Here is a 25,312-nt window from a genome sequence, read left to right on the forward strand (position 1 = left end):
TGTCCAATGTAAAGAAATAATTGTAATGGTTTGCACTCTGGAAGCTTCTAGATCTCTCGCCTTATCACAGTTCCATTCTTCCTCCAAATATAATAGAGTTTTCATGAACTACATCATGACTTTCTACTTATTTTAAATAGGCTAAAGATTCATTTTTGCACGGTTTGCTTACATTGCTTTCAGAGTTAGTGCTAAAAGAGTTTTGATGAAAACAGATATAAATGTATGCATTTACATAGATATAAATATATGAATGCCTGTTCATCTTTTCTGTTCTCATTTCCCTTGAGTTATGTTTTCCTCATCTGCCTGTTTTTAATTCTCTTTCTTGTTCTCTTGGATTGGATGTATTTATATATGCCACCTAAAATTCTTTCCGGACCAAAGTGTGATTTTAATAAAACAATAAACAGATTTATTCAGGCCATGTTGACAACTAACATTAGAGTTTCCAAAAGTTTAAAGTAAAAATGGATTCCAACACATATAGCAGAAAATATTACTTTAAATAACATCGCCCCACAAAACTAAGTATGAATGCTTAGAGAAGTGAACCACAGATGCAGCTTTGAACCTAGAAGAGAAGGAAGCAAGTTAAATTCTCTCTCAGTCTAAGTGGAACATTCAAGAAGCTTATTCTTAGATCTGCACACATTAATTTAAATAGAACCCTTCCTTTGGGCAACTTTATCCCCCAAACTCTTTTCTTTTCATCGACCTACAATTTCATTTCTCCTGTTTCTCAGATGCATCTAATGCCCAGCTATTGTCACGCATTTTAAAGTCTCACCCCATATGGAGGGATTGCTCTAAAAACTGCTTTGGAACCTTGGAAGATTCCCATGGTTTCTTCTTCTGGGTCTATTCAAAAGACCTATTTCTAGGCATCGGCCTCTGACAATGTCTGGTGTAAAGCCATCTGGGTGTCTTCCACATTATTACGTTTGGGAAGTGGGTGATGAGTGGAGTTGCTTTGTGGGAAGCAGCCTTCAATGGACACCCCACGGAAGCACTGCCCAGGCCCCTCTGGGAAGCGGTTTGCCAGGGAGGACCGAGGGGAGGGTGTCCCCTGTTCTACCCCCTGATGTCCAGAGGGCGATCCAGGCTCTCCATGGCACCTGTCAGGGTTGGGGGTGGGGGGAGGGGGGACAGGCAGCTTGGGTACAGCTCTTCTCTCTAATTCGCTGCTCTGACCCCGGAGATACATTTGTCTGGCCCCAGGAGCTAGAAGTCGTATCTCCCTTTTATTTTTGTACAAGAAAATAACCACATACTATTGCTATTATTTGTTTCAAGTTTTTATTTGAATTCCAGTTAGGGAACATACACTGTAATATTAGTTTCAGGTGTTCAATGGAATGATTCAACACTTTCATATAACACCCGGTGGTCTCTACAAGTGCATTCCTTAATCCCCATCCCTATTTTCCCCACCCTCCCTCCTCCACTTGCCCTCTAGTCACCACATATGAGCGAAATCGTATGGTATTTGTCTTTCTCTGACTGACTTATTTCGCTTAGCATAATATTCTCCAGCTCCATGCATGTCTTTGCAAGTGGAAAGACTTTCTTCTTTTTTATTGCCAATAGTATTCCACTGCGTGTGTGTGTGTGTGTGTGTGTGTGTGTGTGTGTATCACCTCTTCTTTATCCATTCATCAGTCAGTAGACACTTGGGCTGTTTCCATAATTTGGCTATTGTAGATAATGCTGCTATAAACACCGGGGTGAGGGTATCCCTTTGAATTAGTGTTTTTGTATTCTTGGAGGTAAATACCTAGTAATGCAATTGCTGGATCATAGGGCAGTTCTATTTGTTTTAAGTTTACTCATTTATTTTGAGGGGGGGAACAGAGAGAGGGGGAGAGAGGATCCCAAGCGGGTTCCATGCTGTCAGCACAGCTGGAACTCACAAACTGTGAGATCGCGGACTTGAGCCAACCCAAGAGTCAGACACTTCCCTGACTGAGCCACCCAGGCGCCCCAGAGCAGTTCTTTTAACTTCGAGGGGCCTCCATACTGTTTTCCAGAATGGCTACACCAGGTGCATTCCACCAACGGGACAGCTATTCTATTATTAAAGAATGGCCAACGACGAGAACCTCTTCCTTTCGCTTCGCAGTGGTTTGTTGCTGCCTAAAGTAGCACGTGCCCTGAAGGAGGCCACGGCCGTGGGCAACATCGGGGCTTTGAGGGTGAAGGATCGCAATCCTCCCTCCGCCACGTAATGTGCTGTGTGCTGCTGGCGAGGAGACTGACCTCTTGGATCCTCTCTTGAATCTGTACAATGGTTAGTGGTAGCTATGACAAAGAGATCATGTGGGTAGAGGGCTAGCAGGGTGCCTCAGTAGATTAGGCTTCCCCCGCTCACGGCCGACTTCTTTTTGTAGGGAAAGAATCAGTTACCAATGAGTGGCAAGAATTGGAAAGGAAAATTAATCCTACAATCAAGCAACCTCAGCTTTCAAAGGCTATGCCCCAGGGCTATCCTCCTAAAGGCCAGTGGCTTCAGTGAGAAATTGCTGGAACAGCTAGCTAGCCCTCTGATGTTTATACATTGTCTCATTTAATATTCTCAGCGACCCCTGAGGTGGGTACTATTCCCCATATTGACAACCGGAGGAACCAGAATCAGAAATGGAGCGTCTTGCCCAGCTGATTAATGCATTTGGAGCCCAGTCTCACATCAGTATCTGCTGGCTGACGATCCGTCAACACTGTCGGACCCTCCGAACCTCTGTGTGCACGAAAGCAGTAGAACTTCCTCTGCCCACTGTAAAAACTGCTGAAAACAAGTTTGTTGCTTGATAAGGCAACAAACTCAGAAAGGCACCCTCAGACCCATATACCCGATTAGACCTAAAAGCCCGTCAGAAAAACTGGACGTAGTGTCAGCCGGTTCCAGCAGAGAATTCACAGCACTTCCATACTCTCTGAGATTCTAACACCTGCCTTTCTAAACGGCTTTATTTTTCTCTATAGCAAGAATAACTGCCTGACTCTTATTCGTTTGTTTATAGTCTGTTCTGTAGTCAAAGTTAGGCTCCCAGGGCGGGGGCCTGGGCTGTTTCTTTGTCGGTGGTCTCCCCAGCACTCACCATCCACCAGTAGACAGGCACCAGTGAGGATGTGTGGGATGAGTGGATTTCTGAAGTCCCTAAGTCAAATCACCTGCCATTGCTGAGGGGTAATGCTTACAGGTCACCTGTTCCTGCTAACAAGTTTGTATCTTAACGGGGATTTTTCTGTAGCACTTTAACACGGAGGGGAAATCTGGTGGTGAAAGCATCTGTTTGGGGCCAGAAGAACCTTTGGGTCTGTTCAGATCACCTTTGCAGCCGCTTGTACCTCAAGTGGTAGACTGGTTCTGAATTCCAGGATGTGCTTTAGTGATGATTCTCATGGTGGATATTTCAGGAAGGAAAGAGAAACCCTTCGGGAGGGCTGCTTGTTAGGTGGGGGGGGGGGTGAGGTGGGGGGGTGCGGGGGGTGGGGGTAACAGCTCAGTGCCAATGGCTTTTGCAGCTTCTCAGACCGCCCCCGATCCCTAAGGGAGGGTCCTCAGGCCTTATTTTTCCCACCCTATTTTTATTTCCTGAAAATGGGTTTCCATTAGCAAATTGACTTTATAAATCAGAAAAGCTGGGTTTGAGGGAATGGTGGAGGGCTCTGTTAAAAGCAGACGATCAATTATGATGCAATTCAATAGAATCAATGCAATCAGTGAGGTCTGCATGTATACATTTTCAATGGCTCTCTCTGAGAAGCACACAGTTAAAATCATCGTTAAAAATCCTTGGCGCGCGCGCACACACACACACACACACACTCATCCCAATTGTTCTAATACTATCATTAGGACCAAGACATTTAGACAGGACCTTCTTGAAATTTTCTTTGCTCAGCTCAGGCTTTGGGAAATGGTGTGTGTGTGTGAGTGTCTGTGTATAGCGCAGGCGACTGGTGAAACAGGAATCCTCCGTTTGTTTACGTTGCCACTTTTCCCCCACGCTCTTCTCCTCTCGGCGTTTCCTCTCGCATCAACTCTTCCCGCCGCCTTCAGCCCGGAGGAGCCCGAGAAGGAGAGCGACCCCGCCCTCTCATGAATATGCAACAGCGAGGGGCGGCGGGGAGGGCGCGCGCGAGGAGAGCCCGGCTCTTCGGAAATTCAACCTGGGCCGCCCCCGCCCCGCGCCCGGCCTCCGGGGCCCCGCGCACAATAGCACGGCCGCCGGCCTGGGGAGTCCGACCCGCCGCCCGGGGAGGGGACTGGGGGACTTGGTCCTCGCTGGGGCGCTGTGGCATCTGAGCAGCCCCTCGGAGCCCGTCTGAACCCCGGCCGGGAGGGCAACCGCCGGCGGGATTAGCCGTCTCCGGACCGCGGGGCCAGAAGGTCCCCGCCCTTTGTGGTGCAAATGAGGAGCGCGCGGGGGCCGCGGGGGCGGCGCTCGCCCGGGACCAAGTTCGCCTGCCGCGTCTCCGACACTCCCGTCACACTTTGAGCTCGGCGCGGCTCGGTCCGATCCCTCCAGGGACATCCCCCCACCCCCACCCCCCTGCCGACGCGGAGGAATGCTGAGGAAGGTAAGTGGGTTTTCCTTGCCGGTTGTCACCTCTCCCTCACGTTTGGAGGAGGGACCGCCACGCAGCAGGTGGCTGGAATCCTGTGCCCGTGGAACAGTTTTTCGGAAACAAAGGTGAGAGAGGTTGGGGGTCGGCGGCTCCGGGTGAGAGACCCGGCAGAGCGGTTGAAGAGGTTAAGGTTTGAAAAGTTGCCGCGACCCAGCAAGCAGGTGCAGGGGGCAAGCGCGCGTTGCTGCGCCGGGGCGCCCGGGGCACAAAGCCCGCGCGCCGGCGCGGCCGCGTTGCCTTGGCAGCGGGGGCGGGGCCGAGCCGCGGCGTGCCTGAGTTGCCGGGCGACGGAGGGGCGCTGGGGGGGGGGGGACGGGGGGGACGCAGAATGTTCGCGAGCATCTCTCCGAGAGGAGCCAACGCTTGTCTCGCCGGGTCCTCAAGACAAGTGTATTTATTGGCCACCACTCGCCCTTGGGCAAGGGAATCAGGCCTCTAGGCTCTATCGTCTGCTTAATGCCCTAATACTCCGTTTTCGAAAATACTGGATTGTGGACTGATGGTCGACGTGAAAAAGTTACAAGATAACACCTTAACAAATCAATAGCCATGAAAAGTATTCTCTTTCCTCGTTTTCCGAACAGCGTCTGCTGTTCAGTATTCCTTAATTATCATCATAAAAAAATACAGAACCTGGTTTGGACCCATGAAAATGAATTGACCTTCACCCTTCCAACATATTAACCAAAAGCTTTGCAGAGTGATCGCATATGCAGTCGGTAGCAGGCATAGTGTGAGATATTCAGACAGTTGTATCTTAAAATGTTTTACAAAGACGAATTTCACAAAGCAGGGGACAGAATAGTTCATTGGGTATTTTCTTACATATAAATGTGCCAGAGAATTTTGGCTCATTATCTCAAAGATTATTTGTTGTAGCCATGCATACAGAAAAAAAAATATTGGAAAGGAATTTGAATGATCTTTTCTAGAGCCGTGATTGGCAGTTACAGTAATATTTTTTACTCCCTCACCCCTTTGCCCATTTATCGTATCATAGCTAAGGGTAACTTTTGGTGTTTTTAGTTTGTTTCTCAGATTTTAATTGTTTGCCGAAGACACTGACCCGTTAACAGTTCTTAAGCTGTGTTTCACACACTGGTTTATTTCTTTCTCTGCCCCCAATTTAAAATGGTCTGTGTGGTATTTATTTATTCATGTATTTATTTCGTCACATGTTTATTAGGCTTTGCTGCGTGCTGTATACAGAACCAGACTTGGGAGGAGAAGGATTAAGTGGTGAGAGAGACATACAAAGTTGAATTAAAACAGTTTAGAGTTTCCAGGGCCCTCTGGGTGGCTCAAATGGTTAAGCGTCCGACTTGGGCTCAGGGGTCATGATTTTGGGGTTCAGGAGTTTGAGCCCCCAGTCAGGCTCTGTGCCCTCCGCACAGAGCCCGCTCCGGATCCTCTGTGTCCCTCTCTCTCTGCCTCGCCCCCACATGTGGGCATGTGCGTGCACTCTCTCAAAAATGAATAAACATTAAAAAACATAATAGTAATAAAAGTTTACATTTTAGGAAGAGGAGAAGGCTAGGAAGCAATTATAATCAACTGTGACACATTCTCGTTTAGAAATTCCACCCAAGACATCCCCTTCTGCTGGCCAGGAGGGGTGCACTGATCACAGCTATGCTCATCCAAGGCAGACATAATAATGCACTAATTCAAGACACGAGGACGGTGAGACTAGAAAAGTACGGAATTTGCCTCGGGTCTTACAGTTCGTTAAGTGGTAAAGTCGGGATCGCAATCCAAATCTGACTGCTACGCCATGCTTCTGAAGCATTAAACCCTTTTATCCCTATGTTCCTACACACCCAACTTACCATATTTTGATTATTCTTTTTTTTTTTTTTTCCTTTTTTTTTTTTTTTTTATTTTTTAATATATGAAATTTACTGTCAAATTGGTTTCCATACAACACCCAGTGCTCATCCCAAAAGGTGCCCTCCTCAATACCCATCACCCACCCTGCCCTCCCTCTCACCCCCCATATTTTGATTATTCTTAATAGTGAGTGTAAATTTCTAAAAAAAAATACATGGTTTTCTTGTTGGTTGAGATGTTTTCAGTCAGATTTTTTTTTTTTGAGAAAGCATGAGCTGGAGAGAAGGGCAGAGGGAGAGAGAGAGAATGTCCACAATGAGTGTGGAGCCCCATGCGGGGCACGACCCTGGAATCATGGCCTCAGCTGGAATCAGGAGTCCGACGCTTAACCGACTTAGCCACCCAGGTGCTCCCACAGTCAGATATTCCTAAAGTTAAATAACAATTACATTTCTGAAGAATATACATTTTTCCCACTGGAGTGTTGCTATTGTCAATCATCTTTTTCCAGGGGTTCCTGAGAAGCTAATGAAAACCTAAGAATTTGATTATTTGAATCTAGTTTTAAGAATATTAGAGATACTTGGGGTACCTGGGTGGCCCAGTTGGTTAAGTGTCTGACTCTTGGTTTGGCCCGGGTCATGATCTCATGGTTCGTGGGTTCGAGCCTCGTGCCGAGGGATTCTGTCTCCCTTTCTCTCTGCCTCTCCCTGGCTCTCTCGCACTCTCTCTCTCTGTCTCAGAGTAAATAAACTTAGAAAAAAAAAAAGAATATTAGAGATACTTGTGTATTAAGGTGTTCTTTACAAATGAGTATGGAATTAAATTTTTTTCAAACAAAATGCACTACTTAGCATTCAGGTTTTTATTACCTTTCTTAATTTTAAATCTTTTACATCAGATTTATTAACTTCTGCTGGCAGGCCATTTAGTAGGCGATAGGTGGAAATGGCTCTCTGGGATGTTGTCTGAGAAAGTTCAGGTAGGTACTTGATTTGACCTGATCAGAGCCCCGAGAACCACTGTGAACTGATTTTATAAGTGTTTTTTACTGTAAAAATTACTTTTCTAAATAGGTTTACAGGATCCGTGAAGGCAAGAACCAGGTCTTTTCTGTCTTTAGAACTCATCTTTTAATACCAAGTACAACATCCTTTCTCAATATTAAGTAGCAAGAGAAGCAAAAGGAAACTTTATTAGGCCGATGAAATATAGAATAGAAGTAATCCTTTAAAATATATAATATTTAGAGTCACAGAAGTTCTAAATATTTGTTGATTTTTTAAAATGATACTATATTATATGATACTAACTTCTAGGTAGTATGTATTCTACAAATAGAAAAACTGAGCTACAGTGATTGGTATATATTTTCCAATGTTTTATCTTAATTGAAACTCACAGCCACCGTGCAGTAATTCCCATCACTAATTTTTTTAATATACGGAAACGTAGAAACTCAGAGAAGTTGAGACTTGGTCAGAGTCAGCCAGAGAGGCTGATTTTGCACTACAATGCAAATCAAATGATTTTGCACTACACCCTCGCCCACCAGATGCACCTCTGAGCTCTCGGGGCCTGAGCCTCTCAGAGTACAAGATGCCTTCTCTCCCTCTCGCCTTCCAAAGCTCCGTGTCTGTCTGGGAAGAAGTGGAGAGACCCTCCTTTATTTATTTATTTATTTATTTATTTAAATATTTATTTATTTATTTTTTGAGACAGAGAGAGACAGAGCATGAACGGGGGAGGGTCAGAGAGAGGGAGACACAGAATCTGAAACAGGCTCCAGGCTCCGAGCCGTCAGCCCAGAGCCCGACGCGGGGCTCGAACTCACGGACCGCGAGATCGTGACCTGAGCCGAAGTCGGATGCTTAACCGACTGAGCCACCCAGGCGCCCCGAGAGACCCTCCTTTAAAAGACAAATACAGGGGCACCTGGGTGGCTCGGTCGGTTAAGCGTCCTACGCTTGGTTTCAGCTCAGGTCATGATCCCGTGGTTCACGGGTTCGAGCCCCACATGGGACTCTGTTGATGGTGCGGAGCCTGCTTGTGATTCTCCCTCTCTCCCCCTCTCTGCCCCTCCCCTGCTCATGCTCTCTCTCTCTCTCTCTCTCTCAAAATATATAAATGAATTTAAAAAAAAAAAAAAAAGACAAATACAGACAGAGGCAGGGCAGAAGAAGAGGAGACACGGAGAGGGGCTCAGTGGACCAAAAGGAAGTGGAATGAAGTCAATGAAAGAAGGAACCGGTGTGCAGAATTGGTGGTTGGGAGAGCCGCGTGTATTAGCCAGGCTTGTTATAGCAAAGGACCACAGACCGGCTGATCGAAACAACAGATGTTTATTGTCCCGCAGCTCCGGAGGCTGTAAGTCCAAGGTCGGTGGTGTCCGCGGGGTTGTGTTTTTCCGGTACCAGTCTTCTTAGCTCGCATGTGACCGTCGTTTTGCTGTATCCTCACACGGTCTTCCTCTGTGTGTGTGCATGTCTGTGTCCCAATCTCTTCTTCGACACCTGTCATTTTGGATGAGGGCCCACCCATGTGACCTCATTTTACCTTAACTGCCTCTTACCTTGAACTGCCTTTTGAAGACTGTGTCTCCATATACAGTCACACTCTGAGGCCCTGGAGGGCTAGAACTTAAACCTATTAGTTTTGAAGAGTGAACTTGGTCTACAGCTCTGAAGACGAGACCTCTTTCAGTTGCTTTATTCCTGGCAGTGTTCTCTCCTGGCACAAATAAATGTTTGAGCAAGTCGCGGCAAATATGTCTACATCAGCATACCCCACTGGATGTATAAAGTAACAACGAGAGATTCAGAAGTGAATTCTTCTATATTTAGCTTGCTTCTCACTTGATTTTCGCTCTCACCTCTGGAGGGCCAGCCTCAAGCCTTGTCAGGTTTTGACAAGGGCGGACGAAACTGATGATGATCCCATTGCCAGCTAGGTCTGATCTCTCTGCCTTTTTTGAGCTGTGGAGTGCCTATGATTTGAGTCCTATGCACTGCCTGTATGGCATGCTGAATCCCATAAGAATGGACTCACAATACTGGAAGGACCGTGAAGTATAGATTTCACAACCCTCACAGCTATGGAGATAAGCTAGGTCGACCTTCTCTCCGAATGGCATTTTCCACGCTTATTTCCAGCAAGATATGTTCAGCATTGTACTTCAGACTCTGGAAGGTAGCCAGGAGAATTGGAAAGTTTTCCCTGAGGCACTGAGCGGCTAACAAGGTTATAATTGGAATGTGTTGCAGAGACTCAAATTATTCAAACGCTGTGGTCATAGAATAGCAGGGACGAGTGGGAAGCCTGCAAGGCTTGTGGCCAGTGCCTTGCCCAAAGCACAGAAACTGCTTTGCAAAGGTGGGAGCCAGTGCTGTGTTTCAAGCTGGCCAAAGAAAATTCCAGAGGCTTCTGCCTCTGTAAGAGTTTCTGTATCTCACCAATCATCAGAATCTCAAAGTACTTGTGTTTCCTTGACTTCCTTCATTACTTCATGTTCTGCCTTCAGAAAAGGTGAAACATACCTGTCTGCTTTTCTTCATGTACTATTTTGTGAGTTGCTAAAAGAGTTCTTTTAATGTTTATTTATTTTTGAGAGAGAGAGAGAGAGAGAGAGCACGAGGGGCAGAGAGAGAGGGAGACACAGACTCTGAAGCAGCCTCCAGGCTCCGAGCCGTCAGCCCAGAGCCTGACGCGGGGCTCGAACTCACGGACCGCGAGATCGTGACCTGGCTGAAGTCGGACGCTTAACCGACTGCGCCACCCAGGCGCCCCTAAAAGAATTTTAATAGGATCACTTCTTGGCCCATTTTTGTAAGTTGAACTGAGGCTCTGTCCACTGTTTTAGGAATCTGTTTCTGTTGGTCTCACAAGAGCTACCCCTCACCATCTAGAATCGTGGGGCTGTTATTTGTGCCTTCATGGCATCTCCCTGAGTTGTTCCCCTTTGGGGACCATCCTAGTCATGCCTAAGTATGAGACCCTGGACCGTCTTCTGAAATATCCCTACCGAAGAATATGCATCCAAAAACTCAGTGGAGTTTTTGCAGGAAATACTAGAAGTTTTCGAAACGTACTCTTTGGGTGTGATCCAGTAGCTTTCCATGATGGGCGGTTTCAGAAACAGGTTCTTGTGTGGAGTAGCGATTGTTACCCAGCCCCCAAAAGAGTGCCTGTTTCCCAGAGCAGTGCATACTTAATTAGTAAAGGGATCGATGCCAGTACCTGGAATTTGAAAAGTCAGCTTTGAAGGGCAAAACCTGTCTCTCCTCTGACTCGAGCAAGACATTGGTCTAACTGGTCAGTTGTGCCAGTCGGCTGACACAGGTCCGGGAGGTGACTTGGCCTGCTCCACAGCTGCTTTTGGAACACCTTTTCGTGAAAAGGTGGCCCCCGAGGCGCTGCCTCGAGTGAGGAGAAAAGAGCCAAACACACATGTGTAAAGAGTGAGGAAACACTACTGTCCGTGGCTGCTTACGACTTCCCCGGATGTTGGTACAGGGAAGTACGTTTCATTCCGCTGCGTTACTGAAGAAAATCATGACCTTGCAGTGACTTGGAAGTTCCCAGGCAGTCAACAAATATGCATCAATCACTTGTGTCCTCAGTGCTGAGAGGGCATGAGAAGATAGGTCGTCTTTCTCCTCAAGTAGCCGACCCTCGAGTTCTGGGTCAACAGACGTGAAAATGCGAAAGCACAATTGAAGACTCTGCCGGGGGCTCTCCTGGACATACAGCAGCCCCGGGAGCGACTGCTTCAGGTGGGGCTCAGTGGCCAGAGAACTAGATCTTTCTTCCTCTTTGCGGCTTTGCAGATGCCTATCTCCTTCAAGTTCTCGCCTCCCCCACCCTCTAAGTCCAGGCCCTTTCCTGCTTTTCAGAGTCTTGCTTCAATCCAGTAAGGGTGCTCAAGAAATACGATTTTTGAATGTGTTTAAACCAGGGTGAATCTGGTCGTAGGATTTTAAGCCTTCTTACTCCTGGAGGAAACTCTTCACCATTTGAAGGAAATGAAAGAAGGGGCTGGGTTGAAGGAGCAGAAAAGAGAACCATTTCCAATCTCTTTCCTCATTGCTAGGAGTCATAAACCCTTGGGAAGCCATAAAAAGACTGCCTGAGTATGCATTTTAAGGACAGAAGGATATGTAGGCAACATATGACTATGAGACTGTGTTGAAAGCAACAGCAGGGCAGAGAGGAGAAAAACACTGGTCCAGAACCCTAGACAGAATGTGGGGCGGCAGCAACTGGCCGTCATCTGAAGACTGGGAAGAAAATAAACATGGCGACTGGGAAGCCAGCTCCAGATACGGAAGTGCCCCTTGGGGTTATCCTCCAGAAGCCCCAGGCTCTGCACTCCTCACCCACCGGAAGCCAGCTCCTCCCTTCCTGAAGATGGGCAGGAATTTGGGACTGGAGGAGTCCCCAGCAGGGAGAGTAGATGCCATCACTGCTCCTCGCATTTCAAGGTGGCACAGTAATTTCAGCTCTAGGGTGTTAGATTTGCAGGTGGTTTTGTTTGGTTTTTATGCATCCCACTGCTTCGTGTGCATACATTCGGTATTTGGGGCTGGCTCGGGGATGTCTTTGTGTATCTATTGCTAAGGAAACTGTGTGCCAAATTCCAAACAAGTGAAATGTATTGTTATTGCACAAAGTGTTTGTGGCATGAAGATTGGTGCGACGAGAATTTTATTTGGACGGCCAAGGTGTAAGAGCAAAGAGCATTACTGGAGGGTTGGGAGATGTGCATTAAGTCTTGTGTCTAATACCAATTAAAAAATGTTCAGTGAGCCAAATTTCCAGAGGTTACCATTTGTTACCTGCGGGAGGAGGGGCTTGATTAGATAATATCTAAGGCTCCTTACTGTTTTGGAATTCTGCTCTTTCTAAAAGACAGCCTCAGGGGCGCCTGGGTGGCTCCGTCGGTTAAGCGTCCGACTTCAGCCAGGTCACGATCTCGCGGTCCGTGAGTTCGAGCCCCGCGTCAGGCTCTGGGCCGACGGCTCGGAGCCTGGAGCCTGTTTCCCATTCTGTGTCTCCCTCTCTCTCTGCCCCTCCCCCGTTCATGCTCTGTCTCTCTCTGTCCCAAAAAATAAATAAAAAACATTGAAAAAAAAAATTAAAAAAAAAAATAAAAGACAGCCTCGGATGGAATGTGCCTTCCCGAAGAATACCACATGCTTGCCAACGATCAGTCCTTTTGCCTTCTATACATGAGTTTTCCAGTGACCCTATGGGACTCTACTGGTCGATGGTAATGTTACCAATCTGTTTTCAAACACAACGTTGGGAAAGTCTTTACAGCAAAAACTTTAGAGGTGAAAGTTAGCGGCTTTTCTTAAGGGATTCTTTCAGTTCATGGCTTTGTAAATACGTAATTGTCTTCAGATGCCCCTGGCTTCTGTCTTGGCTGGAGACCTCAGCTTTGAGAAGCCCTGAGGGCAAACAGCAGTCGTAGTGCTGTACAAATGTCAAGGTCGTGGGCTATTTTGGTTGTCATTAGAGTACGTCTCCAGTAGGACATCTCAGGATGCACCCTCAACCCAGATTCTTGTAATTAATTTCCTTTGATTGAGAACATAGAAGGATCTCCCCGTGCAGTGAACTGAAGCCATACAAAGTGAAGTACGACGATCATTGAGGGTAGAACCTGTACTCGTGTAAATACGTGTATTTACACAGTTATGAGTAGTGTAAAATAGAAAACATAACATGAAATTTGAAAAGTTTTAAGTGTTGGTATTTTATTTAATAATTAATTTATATAAGGTTTTTTTTTTTTTTTTTTTTGAGACAGAGAGAGACAGAGCATGAGCAGGGGAAGGGCAGAGAGAGAGAGGGAGACACAGAATCGGAAGCAGGCTCCAGGCTCCGAGCTGTCAGCCCAGAGCCCGACGCGGGGCTCGAACTCACAGATGGTGAGATCATGACCTGAGCCGAAGTCGGGCGCTCAACCGATTGAGCCACGCAGGCGCCCCTAAATGTTGGTATTTTAGATTTATATTTTAAATGAACTAATCGAACCTCAGGGGGAAAAAAAAAGAAAGTGTTTTTTCCTGTCTAGCTCTTAAATATGTGATTTGGAAGCTAGGAGCCACACGACTTATAAGGTACCCACATTTTTAGTGGGAGGAAAGAAAGTTGGAATAATGTGAAAATCAACAATTCCTCTGATTGTGGGAATATATTCTCTGGAGAAAAGCATACGCATTTTCGAAGTTAACTGTATTAATCACCGTCAGCTCTGGCAATCTGCCCAAACAAATCATTTGCCCAGCAATGTTTGCCTTTAACCAACTTGGGCACTTACCCCCCCCACCCCCCCAAAGGACATGATTTGGCCAGTAAGAATTTGGTTATGCAATTAAATGTTGACCAATTAGGAGGGAAACGCCCTGGATTTGAAAGCCGTGGTATTTTGATGATCCAAAGTATAAGTAGCTTTCCCCCCCACAATAAATAACAGATGTAAAAAATTTAATTTCAAATTGGCCAGTCTTCAAAGCCACACTCTAAGCCATACACTAAGGTATTGAGGGTAATAATAAAAATTAAAATGCCCCTAGCAGGGAGAACCTGTTTTTTTTTTTTTTTTTTTTTAAAGAGAGAGAGAAGAGAAAAGGGAAAATTCCTTTAGAAACTGACTAAACACTCTTTCTGTTAAATGTAAGAAAAAGGAAAGAATTTTCAAAGAACGTTGACCAGTGATAAGACTTTCTTGTAAAAACTGTATGTATGTATGTATATATATATATATATATATATATATATATTTTTTTTTTTTTTTTTTTTTTTTTTTTTAGAGAGAGAGAGTGGGGGAGAGGGGCAGAGAGGGAGAGAGAGAATCTTAAGCGGGCTCCACACTCAGTGCAGACCCCGACGTGGGGCTCGATCTCACAAACTGTGAGATCAAGACCTGAGCCAAAGTCGGTCGCTCAACCGACTGAGCCACCCAGGCGCCCCTGCAATTTACAATTAAAAAAAAAAAAAAAGTTTATTTATTTTGAGAGAGATAGCATGAGTGGGGGAGGGAGAGAGAGAGAAAAGGAGAGAGAGAGAATCCCAAGCCCGCTCTACTCTCAGCCAGGACCCTGACATGAGGCTGGATCTCACGAGCCGAATCAGGTGGCTGCCGCTCAACCAACTGAGCCACCCAGTCGACCCGCGAAACTTACTGTTTTAAAGTGTGCGGTTCGGTGGCATTAAGTCCATTCACACTGGTGTGTGAATGTCACCACCATCCATCTCCAGCTGAAACTCTGTCCTCGTTGAACAACTGCTCATCCCCCCCAAGTCCCCGGTGACCACCGTTCTACTTCTTGTGTCTATGAATTGGACTCGTCTAGCTTTGACTCTTCTAGCTACCTCATACAATAGAATCCTGCGTATTTATTCTTTTGTGTCCAGCTTATTTCACTCGGCATAACGTGCCAAAGGTTCATCCATGTGGTCGTGTGTATCAGAATTTCATTGCCTTTTAATGGTTGAATAATTGTATGTGTGGACCAAAAGAATGTTATAGGCTTATTGAATTGGGGGCCATTACTCAGTTGCCCTCTATGGAAATTATACCAATTTACATACTCTTTAGAGACTGTTTCCCTACCTCTGTACCAACACAGAGCACTACCAAACTCCTTCATTTTTGTTCATCTTATGGTGGAAAATCGCGTCTCAGAATAGTTGCAATTTGCATTTCTCTTGTCCCGAGTGAATTCCGAGATTTAGGGCCATCGTATTTATTTATTTTTTTACTGGGACTATCTCCATTTCCTTTGTTCATTTCTCAATTAGGCTATTGAGTTTTTTTCTTCCCTCCGCTTTATATTGGCTGTTGTTGAAAAATTTGCTTTTGTTTGGCATGCTTAATGTAGCTTGTGGGAGACGTTTGGAGCTGTGCTATGAAACAGGAGCTTTGTCCAAGAATAGCGAAACCTGCTTTTCAACACCAGTGACCAAATCCTGGCTCCATGACAATAAATATTATTAAGGGGAGAGACCATCTGATGTTGTAGGAGGCTTTACTGAAGTGGTCATATTCAGAAGAAAGTATATCTCTGTGAGAACATTATAAATACTTCTCACAATGTGTTTAAATTTTTTTTTAAGTTTATTTATTTATTTCGAGAGAGAGAGTGAGAGAGAGCATGAATGGGGTAGGGGCAGAGAGAGAGAGGAAGAAAGGATTCCAAGCAGGCTTCGCCCTGTCAGCGCAGAGCCTGATACGGAGCTCGAACTCACACACCGTGAGATCGTGACCTGAGCCGAAATCGAGAGTCAGATGCTTAACCGACCGAGCCACCCAGGTGCCCCTACGATGTGTTTCAATGTTGTTTAGGATTTACTCATCTTTCGAAAGGTGGGTGTATAAACAACTTGGTATGTATTGAAAAAAACAACGACCTAAGATAGCATGTTGTTAAATTTCATTTTGCGAACCCGATGTAGCTAAGTCCATATTGGATACCTCCAACTCAACAGGGCCCGCTCTGGACTCGCTCCTTTGATCCACAAAGTTCCTGTATTTCCTGGCTGGATTTTCTAAGACAGATGGTCACTCGCCTTCATATCCAGCCAGCTTATCACCGACATCCCTCCCATGTGTCCACCACTCTGTGACTCTGTGTCCGCTGCCTTGTCCAGACCTCAGCATCTGAGCTCTTCTGGGTTGCTGCAGCAACCTGCGGCTGATCCTTTGCCTGCAGACTCGTCCCTGTTCTGTAGTTCTCCGATCTAGAGCCAAGGGTAAGGTTTACGAAATGCAAATCAGAGCGGCACATCTCTCTTTAAAACCCTTTGATGGTCCCCTGTTGCCCTTAGGATAAAACTCAAACCTTAACGCAGGCCTCCGAGGCCAGCGCCCTGGCCTGTCCCACTTACCTCTCAGTTCCCTCCTTCTCCACACCCCCTTTTCCACACTTCCCACTTCCCTTCGCAATCTTTCAGTTCCTCAAACTCAGTGCACATTGACTTTTCTGGAATGTCCTCCCCTGTTCCATTCCCTCTACCTCCTTCACCTGGAAAACTTCTACTCACGCTTCTCCCATCCGGCAAGTCTTGCCTGACACTCTTTCAGTCTGAGTCAGTGGCTTCTCCTGGGTCCCTGAATGTCCCTCATCTGACATGATCCCCCTGTACTGTAAGGGCCTGTTCCTTGTACAAACAGGTACTCCCCACCAGGCCGTAAGTGCCCAAGGAGGAGGACCAGGCCTCCTTTGTTTCCCACCTTGGCCTCAACAACTAAACACATGCATTGCCCGTCAAATCCGCGGATGAGTGGTTGTGGAAGATGCCTGGAGAGCGGAAGGAGAGGGTCTTCTGGGCACGGGGTGCTGCTACGTGTGAGTGGGTTGTGATAATGTTACGTAGTGAAATGCTGAATGGCTTCCCGGCAAATTCTGACATCCGTGTGGCAAGAAAAGAGGGTGAGGTTAGCTGCACTCTTGTCTGCTTAATGTCCTGCTGGTGTCATGAGCACGACACGAGGATGAGGGTCGCTCAAGGTCTAGACTGGGCAGCAGGGAAACAGAGGCCACCTGCCAATACTCTGGGCAGGGTCCCAGACAGGGAGCGAGCCGTATGGGGCGGTTGCGGCCGACAGGCCTGGGGCAGAGATCCCAGCGGTGGTCAGCTGAGGAGGGGATTGGTTTTGAGTACGCCATCACACAAATTGTTAGTTAGAGGACAAAAGTCCCATCTTTTTAATACAGTCACATCCTCTCTTTGACATGTAAGTGTGGTTTGGGGCTGATTCCGGACAAGGAAGCCTGTGTTTGCAAAACAGAGTCATTGATTTGGGACTTTGGGTCTGACCAGCGTGCAGAACAGTAAAAAATAGGAAAGGTCATACATCAGTGGACTCTGTCTAAAATAAGCGAGCCAGGGGTGCCTGGGTGGCTCAGTCGGTTAAGCGTCCGACTTCAGCTCGGGTCACGATCTCACGGTCCGTGAGTTCGAGCCCCGCGCCGGGCTCTGGGCTGATGGCTTGGAGCCTGGAGCCTGCTTCCGATTCTGTGTCTCCCTCTCTCTCTGCCCCTCCCCCGTTCATGCTCTGTCTCTCTCTGTCTCAAAAATAAATAAAACGTTAAAAAAATTAAAATAAAATAAAATAAAATAAAATAAAATAAAATAAAATAAGCAAGCCAGTCGTGAGCTTAAGACACTCTCAAATGACTTCCCTACTGCTCACCTTGTCTGCTTGGAAATTTACTGTCAGTAAGAAACTTCTCCTCTGTGGGGGATTCACCTGCGAAGTTAGGGAGTCCCAGCCTCCCAGTGGCCCGCTGTGTTGGTGCTGTTCCTTTATTCTCTCCCTCTATAAGCCGATCGGACTAGTTTTCATGGCAAGGCCAACGAGGAAAAAGAGCGAGGGTTACAACGACGTGATTCCTGTTGCCTCTGGGAGCAAAGGCAGCATTCTTTGAGAACAGTTGTTTAAGAGGTAAATATTCTTCTCGTTCCATAATACCAAGAGAACTGAATATTCAAGCTATTGTGACCTCGGTTTCTAGAAGATCAGATTAGGGAGACTTTGCACTCAGTGGTGGGGCTGGAAGGAGTGTTGTTTTTGTTTGATTCGGAGAAGAAAGCTCTTACATGAAGAGAGTGAGTCCTCATCCAGAACGAAGATTTTAGTATAGTGAAATATGTAAATATATAAAGTTACCCCAAACAGGAGGAGGAAAGGATCATGAGGACCACAGGGTTATTGTAACCATAGCGGCTTACATTCAGAAACCAACCGCTCTGCTGAGTGTTTTACACGGGTTGAGTTATAAGCGTTCACAGTAAGATACAAGGTCGGTAAAATAATCGGGCCCCTTGTGGACTGATGACTGAGGCTCAGAGCGCTCCCTCCCTGTCATTCCCGGGTCTGGGTACTTGGTATTAAGCAGAGAGCTGGCGCTCCCCTATGTGCTCCTGACCCCAGGCGATCCTCGGCCCCCACCAGTGTCCAGGAGCCATGGCCCGGGTGTGCGTCAGCTCTGCTCCCCCCACTTAGGGTAGCACAGAGCCTGACATGGGGCTCGAACCCGCGAACTGTGAGATCATGAGCTGAGCTGAAGTCGGACACTTAAGCCACCCAGGTGCCCCCCCCCACCCTGATATTTCAGCGTCTTGACACAGGAAAAGCTTATTGCTTTGTTAATGGCCAAAGGCAAATGTTACCGGTCAGCGGTGGGCGGCTCCTTTCTACAAAGTCTGCAGGGATCTGGGCTCCTGGAGCTTCCGGCACCTTCAACAGGTGATTTCCAGGGACCCTGAGGCCTTGATGCCCCACCCACAGGCCAGGGAAGGGTGTTGGTAGGGGTGGCTGCAGGTATGGTGAGGCCCGGAAAGAACACCATTTGGGGGAAGTTCTTTAAGAAAAATAAAAAGTCGGGGCTCCTGGGTGGCCCAGTGGGTTGAGCATCCAACTCTCGATTTCGGCTCAGGTCACGATCTCACGGTTCACGGGATCCAACCCTGCATTGGGCTCTGTGCTGACAGCATGGAGCCTACTTGGTATTCTCACTCTTGCTCTCTCTGCCCTTCCCTGTCTCTCTCTCGAAATAAATAAACTGAAGAAAAAGAAAAAGAAAAAGCGGCCTGTGAGCAGATTATGACAGCCCCTCACAAGATGGTTTCACGGCACACAAACCTCGGTAGGTCACACTTCATTGGCTAGACCCTCGGGCTGCAGAGTGCTGGGAAACACGTCTCGTGTGTCCATGTGAGGTGACTGCTAGAAGTCTCGGCTACGTGTGTGAAAAGTGCTTCTAGCACATGGCAGAAGCTCAGTAATAGTGTCAGCCACTCGTTCATGATGCTGCATAAGCGTGCCCCACGCTGGGGCTGCTGGTCGTTACCGTTTCTGCCAGTATGTTCCAGGCACTGTTGCCGCTGGCCCCACAAAAAGCTGAGGTGTCCAGGGGCACCTGGGTGGCTCGGTCGGTTAAGCGACTGAGGTCGTGATCTCATGGTTCATGAGTTTGAGCCCCGAGTTGGGCTCTGCACTGACGGTGTGGAGCCTCCTTGGGATTCTCTCTCTCTCTCTCTCTCTCTCTCTCTCTCTCTCTCCCCCCCTGCCTTTCTCTCTCTCTCAAATAAATAAATAAACATAAAAGAGAGAGAGAATGAATAGTACAAAACACTGTCACCAGAGACAAATGTAGTGTCTATACCTGTAATCTCCAAAGTGGTGGGTGGTACTCCTTTTGGGGTGGACAGAGGCATCAGGACGTGTGTATACACACACGCATATACATCAACATACATGCACATACACATACACGTGTATACGTAGGTACGTGTATATGTAGGTATATCAGACGTGTATCTACGTCCAGTAGAAATAATGTAGTTTACAAATGAATTAAAAATGTGTTTAGGGACATACAGAATGTAAAAAAATTTCCTTGTAGGGATGTGTAATTGGAAAGGTGTGGAAACCATTTATCTCGACAGCCGATGCCCTACAGGGTGAAGTGACAACATAACCACTTGGGGTTCAGTGTGCAGACGCCTAGTGGGTACAGGACAGACCTTGCACAAGAAGAACACTCTGAGACAGGGTGTGATGGTCAATGTCATGTGGCAACTTGACTAGGCCACAGGGTGCCCGGATGCTTGGTGAAAGTATCCTGGGTGTGCTCTGGGGGCGTTTCTGGAAGAAATGAACATCGGAGCTGGTGGGCAGAGCATAACGGATGGTCTTTCCACGTGGTGGTCCTCGTTTCATCCACCGAAGGCTTGGATAGACGAAAACTTGGAGCACGGGGAACTTTGCCCTCTCGGCTTGTTTTGGAGCTGGGACATCGGTCTTCTCTCCCCTTTGAACTCCGACCGGGACTTGTACCGTCAGTTTCCCGGTGTGTTGACTCACCTGGCAGATCTCGGGACTCATCAGCCTCCACGATCAAGTGGGCCGGTGCCTTATAATACACAGTTTTTCTCTGGATAGATAGATATGGATCCAGAGATCGATCGATTGATCTATCTATGTATCTGTCTATCTAAAATCTATTGTTTCTGCTTCTGTGGAGAACCCTGATGAGTACAGATGCTCAGGCCCCTGATAAGCCCCTGGACGAAGTCATCTGAGACTTAGACAGGGTTGTTCTCGGTCTGGCTCCCTGTTGAACCACGCAGGGAGCTTTAAAAACAATACCAGTCCGTGGGTCCCTCGGTCAGAGATTCTGATATAATTGGTATTTTTCTAAAAGCTCCCCAGGCATTTCTAAAGGTCCCCCCGTGGTTGGGGCTGAGAACCGGGACAAATTGGAACATTGTAGGTGTGTCAGAAACATGACTGGTCAACACCAGGAAGGCGACTCCCAGTTGCAGGTGTGGCCTCCCATTAGCTAAGCACGGGGCTGAGGAAGACCCCAGAGTTCTGGAGGGCCGACTGCCATCTGAGGGACAGTCACCAAGAGGACTGGACTCGAAGGCAGCCCACAGTCCCACCCGACGGCCGACCGAAGTGAGGATTGGAACCCGGTTCCATGCTTGGAAGATCGCCTCGTGACTGTGTAGACAGGAGCAAGGGGCTAGGAGGCTGGATGGTGTAGCGGGTAGGAGTTCTGGCATCTTGGCTTTGTCACCTCGTCACGTACCTTCCTTTAGTCCATCTGTGCCTCGGGTTGCTCATCTTCAGAACTGAGACGATTAATGACAGAACCTACCTTCTAGAATTGTTGAGAAAACTGAGTTAACACATGAAAAATGTCTCGGGGTGCCTGGGTGGCTCAGTCAGTTAAGCGTCCGACTCTTCGTCCTGGCTCAGGTCATGATCTCTCGGTTCCTGGGATCGAGCCCCGCATCAGGCTCTGCATGGACAGCGTGGAGCCTGCTTGGGATGCTCTCTCTCCCTGTCTCTCTCTGACCCTCCCCGGCATTGTCTGTCTGTCTGTCTGTCTGTCTGTCTCTCTCTCTCTCTCTCTCCCTCCCTCCCTCTCCCTCCCTCCCTCCCTCTCCCTCCCTCTCCCTCCCTCCCTCCCTCCCTCCCTCTCCCTCCCTCTCCCTCCCTCCCTCCCTCTCCCTCTCTCTCTCTCTCTCTCCCTCTCTCTCTCTCAAAATAAAGAAACTTACCCCCCCCCCACGTGCAGAGACACTCCTTCTTCTAATCTGCATTCTCTCCAGACTTCCATTGCTGAGCAATACCCCTCTCTTTGGTTCTTTATCGACTGTAGTCGTCAATGTCTTAGTTTAGGTGAACTCGAGTTCTGCAGGTCTGGAAGGCTGCTGTATATTTAAAGTGACTCTGGGTTTCCCTGTTCTGAACCTGTCTGTGTTCATTTTTGAAAGGCACTTCCCAGAGCGACTCTTTGTCTCGTTCTATTTCTTGGTAGGATGTCCCACTTTTTGCCCACGTCATCTACTGACCACATGTGGTGAAGTCACCTGTGCCTTCAGAGAAGAGCGGGAGGCACTGGAAAAGATGGAGTTTTAAAAAGCCAACGACCTGAGTTGCGGAGGGTGAAGTGAGCCAGCTCTATGGAAGGTTGTGAGCGTACACTCCCCACACGTGGCCCACCGTGGCAGCTCAGAATCCTAAGCCCCACGCTTTGCACCTGCAGACTCGCGCACACCCTAGTGCCTCCGTGGAAGGACAGAGCATCCCAGGGTCGGTGACATTTGTAGGTGAAGGCAGTGGTTTTATATGGAGTACCGCGTTTTAAAAAAATATTTATTTATTTTTGGGAGACAGAGAGACAGAGTGCAAGCAGGGGAGGGGCAGAGAGAGAGGGAGACACAGAATCCGAAGCAGCTCCAGGCTCTGAGCTGTCCGCCCGACACGGGGCTCGAACCCACAAAGCGTGAGATCGTGACCTGAGCCGAAGTCGGACGCTCAACCGACTGAGCCACCCAGGCGCCCCGGACTACTACATTTTTATTAATGGTTTTAGTTGATCCACTACTAACTAGTCTGGGGCTGGTGTAAATGGTGTTAAAATGCTGTGATTTCCCACACTGTGTTATGCATAGAATTAAACACATTTCCCTTGTCAGAGTTTATAGCAAGAAGGCCTGTCTGCAAATAAGAGGTAACGCCTCATCTCAAGAAGGCTGACCTTGTTTCACGGATGCCGAGTGCTTGGTGCCCAGATCCTGCACGTGACGTTCTCAGCCAGGGAGCTGGTAGATGTCCCTTTATCGTGCCCACCCTCACCCTGCCCCACACACCACCGGGACTGCGTTCTTGAGCCATAGATTCAAACCCACAAATGCTAAGATAGAGAAGGAATTTACCTAGAAAAACCCATCTTCTGGCAAGGTGGAGAGGAACCAGCTGGGATTACTTCCTGATGGGGCCTCCGGGTGCTTCCCCAGAGATTACCCCCCCCCCCCCCATCCTGCTACTCACAGCAGTCAGTGGCGTTGAACATTTGAACAACAGATTTAGGAAATGAAATCCTCGTACTGTGCTCAAGGCACTGTCCATTTGGAAGGTGGGTGATGCTTCTCTGAAGTCTGGGAGCCGTGTGTTACACACTTCTTCAATCTGGTTTTTTTTTTTTTTTTTTTTGGACAAGTAACAAGCAGTTGCAACGAAACATCCTTCTTCTCGATTACGAAGTGATTGCCAAGTTTTGGTGTCAGAGCCCATTCTTACAGATTTGGGGCAGGCTGCTGCAGTTTAGGGGTAAAGGAGATGTATCCCTGGCATTCTAAATTCCAACTGGGAAATTTTTTCTAACGGGAACATTCTCTAATTTCACTGCTATGAAAGGTATTAGGGGCTTCATACCATAATACTGATTCACAAAATCACCTTTGACCAAACTTTTGGCAAAACTATAATTTGACAGGTCCTAGGGGCGCCTGGGTGGCTCAGTTGGCTGAGTGTCCGACTTCGGCTCAGGTCAGGATCTTGCGGTCCGTGAGTTCGAGTCCCGCGTCGGCTCTGTGCTGACAGCTCAGGGCCTGGAGCCTGCTTCCGATTCTGTGTCTCCCTCTCTCTCTGCCTCTCCCCTGCTCACTCTGTCTCTCAAAAGTGAATAAATGTTAAAAAAAAATATTTTTAAAGGTCCTGTACGGGCTTATGTCATACGGTTGTTAAGAATTTGAAACGTGAAAGTGGGTGATGGGCATTGAGGAGGGCACCTGTTGGGATGGGCCCTGGGTGTTGTATGGAAACCAATTTGACAGTAAATTATATTTAATATAAAAAAGAATTTGAAACGTATCTTACTGTCCATTCGTAATGAATGGACATTAACTCTCTAAGGACTACCTGTAGTGGAGGACCTTGGCAGATCCTGTCATGGCTCCAGAGAGTAGACTCAGTGAAAGCTAGAGGGTGATTCTATCAGAATAAAAACAGAGATGTGGTCGAGGAGATTTACATGTAAGATTGGCCGGTGTTATTCTGAAGGCATCTCTTAGCAGTGACTCTTCTGTGACTCTTTTTAAGTGGTGGGAAGGTCCCACCCACAGGGAATTGGGAGCCTGTCTTTCATGGCTTCAGATGGAAAATGTTGGCATTTCCTTTTCTTCGGTGCGTAATGACGGAAGAAGCGAATGTAGAGTGACTTTAACAAAATCGATATTTTTGGTATCGGTTGATCGATTGGCTTTGCAAAACTGGTGTCTCTGAGTGTGAAGGAAGAAAATAGTACTAATTTCTGGAGACAGAAAAGTAGACTGGTATTAGGCAATAGGCAATAGATTTTCTCCTATAGCTTCTCCCCTATCTGGAGAAAATAGCTTGTAACCAAGCCCTACATGCTAGGCCTGTAAGGCAGACTAAAAGTTAAATTTGCATGGGGAGAAGGTTACAAAGTATCTGCTTTAATCTACAAAGTATTTGCTTTAATCGTTACTATGCAGGTGAATTAGTTTAGTGAATTCGTTTTGGAAAACTACAAAAAAATCATGTGTTGAAATGGTTTATCGTGCATGACCGATCTTCTGGTCCCTAGAAAGACAAAGAAAGATATGATCTTTGAACACAAAGAAGTCAAAGATGATTTTGCTTTTCCAGTTTGCTTTGATCAGATCCAAGTAGGGTTCAGTGTTGTCCTTTGATGAATTCTGTTTAACTCAGTTTAACATCAATATCAACACCACTGGGTCTTGGGTTTTAGACTTGTTATTATTTCTGTCTTATTTTTAGAACATCGATTATACTGATAACTCGAAATGAATCCTGCCCAGATGCAGAGCCACAGAAATCACTCAGTTTTGGCAGGTGGCCTTAAAAGAAGAGGACAGTTTCAGCCCAAAAATGCAATCCTGAGGCTGACTGGGGTCTTCCTTTTGTAATAAGTATGCGACGCTATGTCTGTCTTTATCTGATATCGTATTTATTTATTTACTTATGTATTTAATTTTTTTTAACGTTTTTATTTATTTTTGAGACAGAGAGAGACAGAGAATGAACAGGGGAGGGTCAGAGAGAGGGAGACACAGAATCTGAAACAGGCTCCAGGCTCTGAGCGGTCAGCACAGAGCCCGGCGTGGCGCTCGAACTCACAGACCACGAGATCACGACCTGAGCCAAAGTCGGACGCTCAACCGACTGAGCCACCCAGGCGCCCCTGATATCGTATTTATAATAACTACATTCTGAGATCTAGATAGTCCTGGTTCTTCATACCAAAATCTGCTGAAAAAGCAACATAATGGTGAAAGGCTGGGCAATGAAGAAGGTGGTCTTAATTAGTGTGTGAATTTGCAGCTGAGAACAAAGGAGTTAAGTCTTTGAAAAGAATATAGGAAGGTACAGAGGACACAAATTCAAATTGGCAGCCTTCCTAAGAGGGAAGGAATGGACGTGTTCATCCCTCGGGCAATGAGAATTCCTGAAGAGTGAGGCTGACTTGATTTGGATGGGAATTAGTGATCCATTATT

The 25,312-nt window shown here is 47.0% G+C and overlaps 1 protein-coding gene across 2 annotated transcripts in view; it reads left to right on the forward strand.

Annotated features, from left to right (window-relative positions):
• The first annotated feature begins 4,251 nt into the window (after positions 1–4,251).
• The window catches only part of SPATA13 (spermatogenesis associated 13), a 351,830-nt gene continuing 330,769 nt past the window's right edge, over positions 4,252–25,312 (forward strand). Inside the window, exon 1 of one of the 2 annotated variants that reach the window (XM_058689759.1) lies at positions 4,252–4,584. In XM_058689759.1, the coding sequence (XP_058545742.1) occupies positions 4,573–4,584 (12 nt within the window). In that variant the 5' untranslated portion in view covers positions 4,252–4,572. The remainder of the gene's footprint in view (positions 4,585–25,312) is intronic. The other variant, XM_058689767.1, reaches the window with a different exon arrangement.

Source organism: Neofelis nebulosa, chromosome 1 (genome assembly GCF_028018385.1).
Source record: "Neofelis nebulosa isolate mNeoNeb1 chromosome 1, mNeoNeb1.pri, whole genome shotgun sequence".
Classification (NCBI taxonomy): Eukaryota; Metazoa; Chordata; class Mammalia; order Carnivora; family Felidae; genus Neofelis; species Neofelis nebulosa.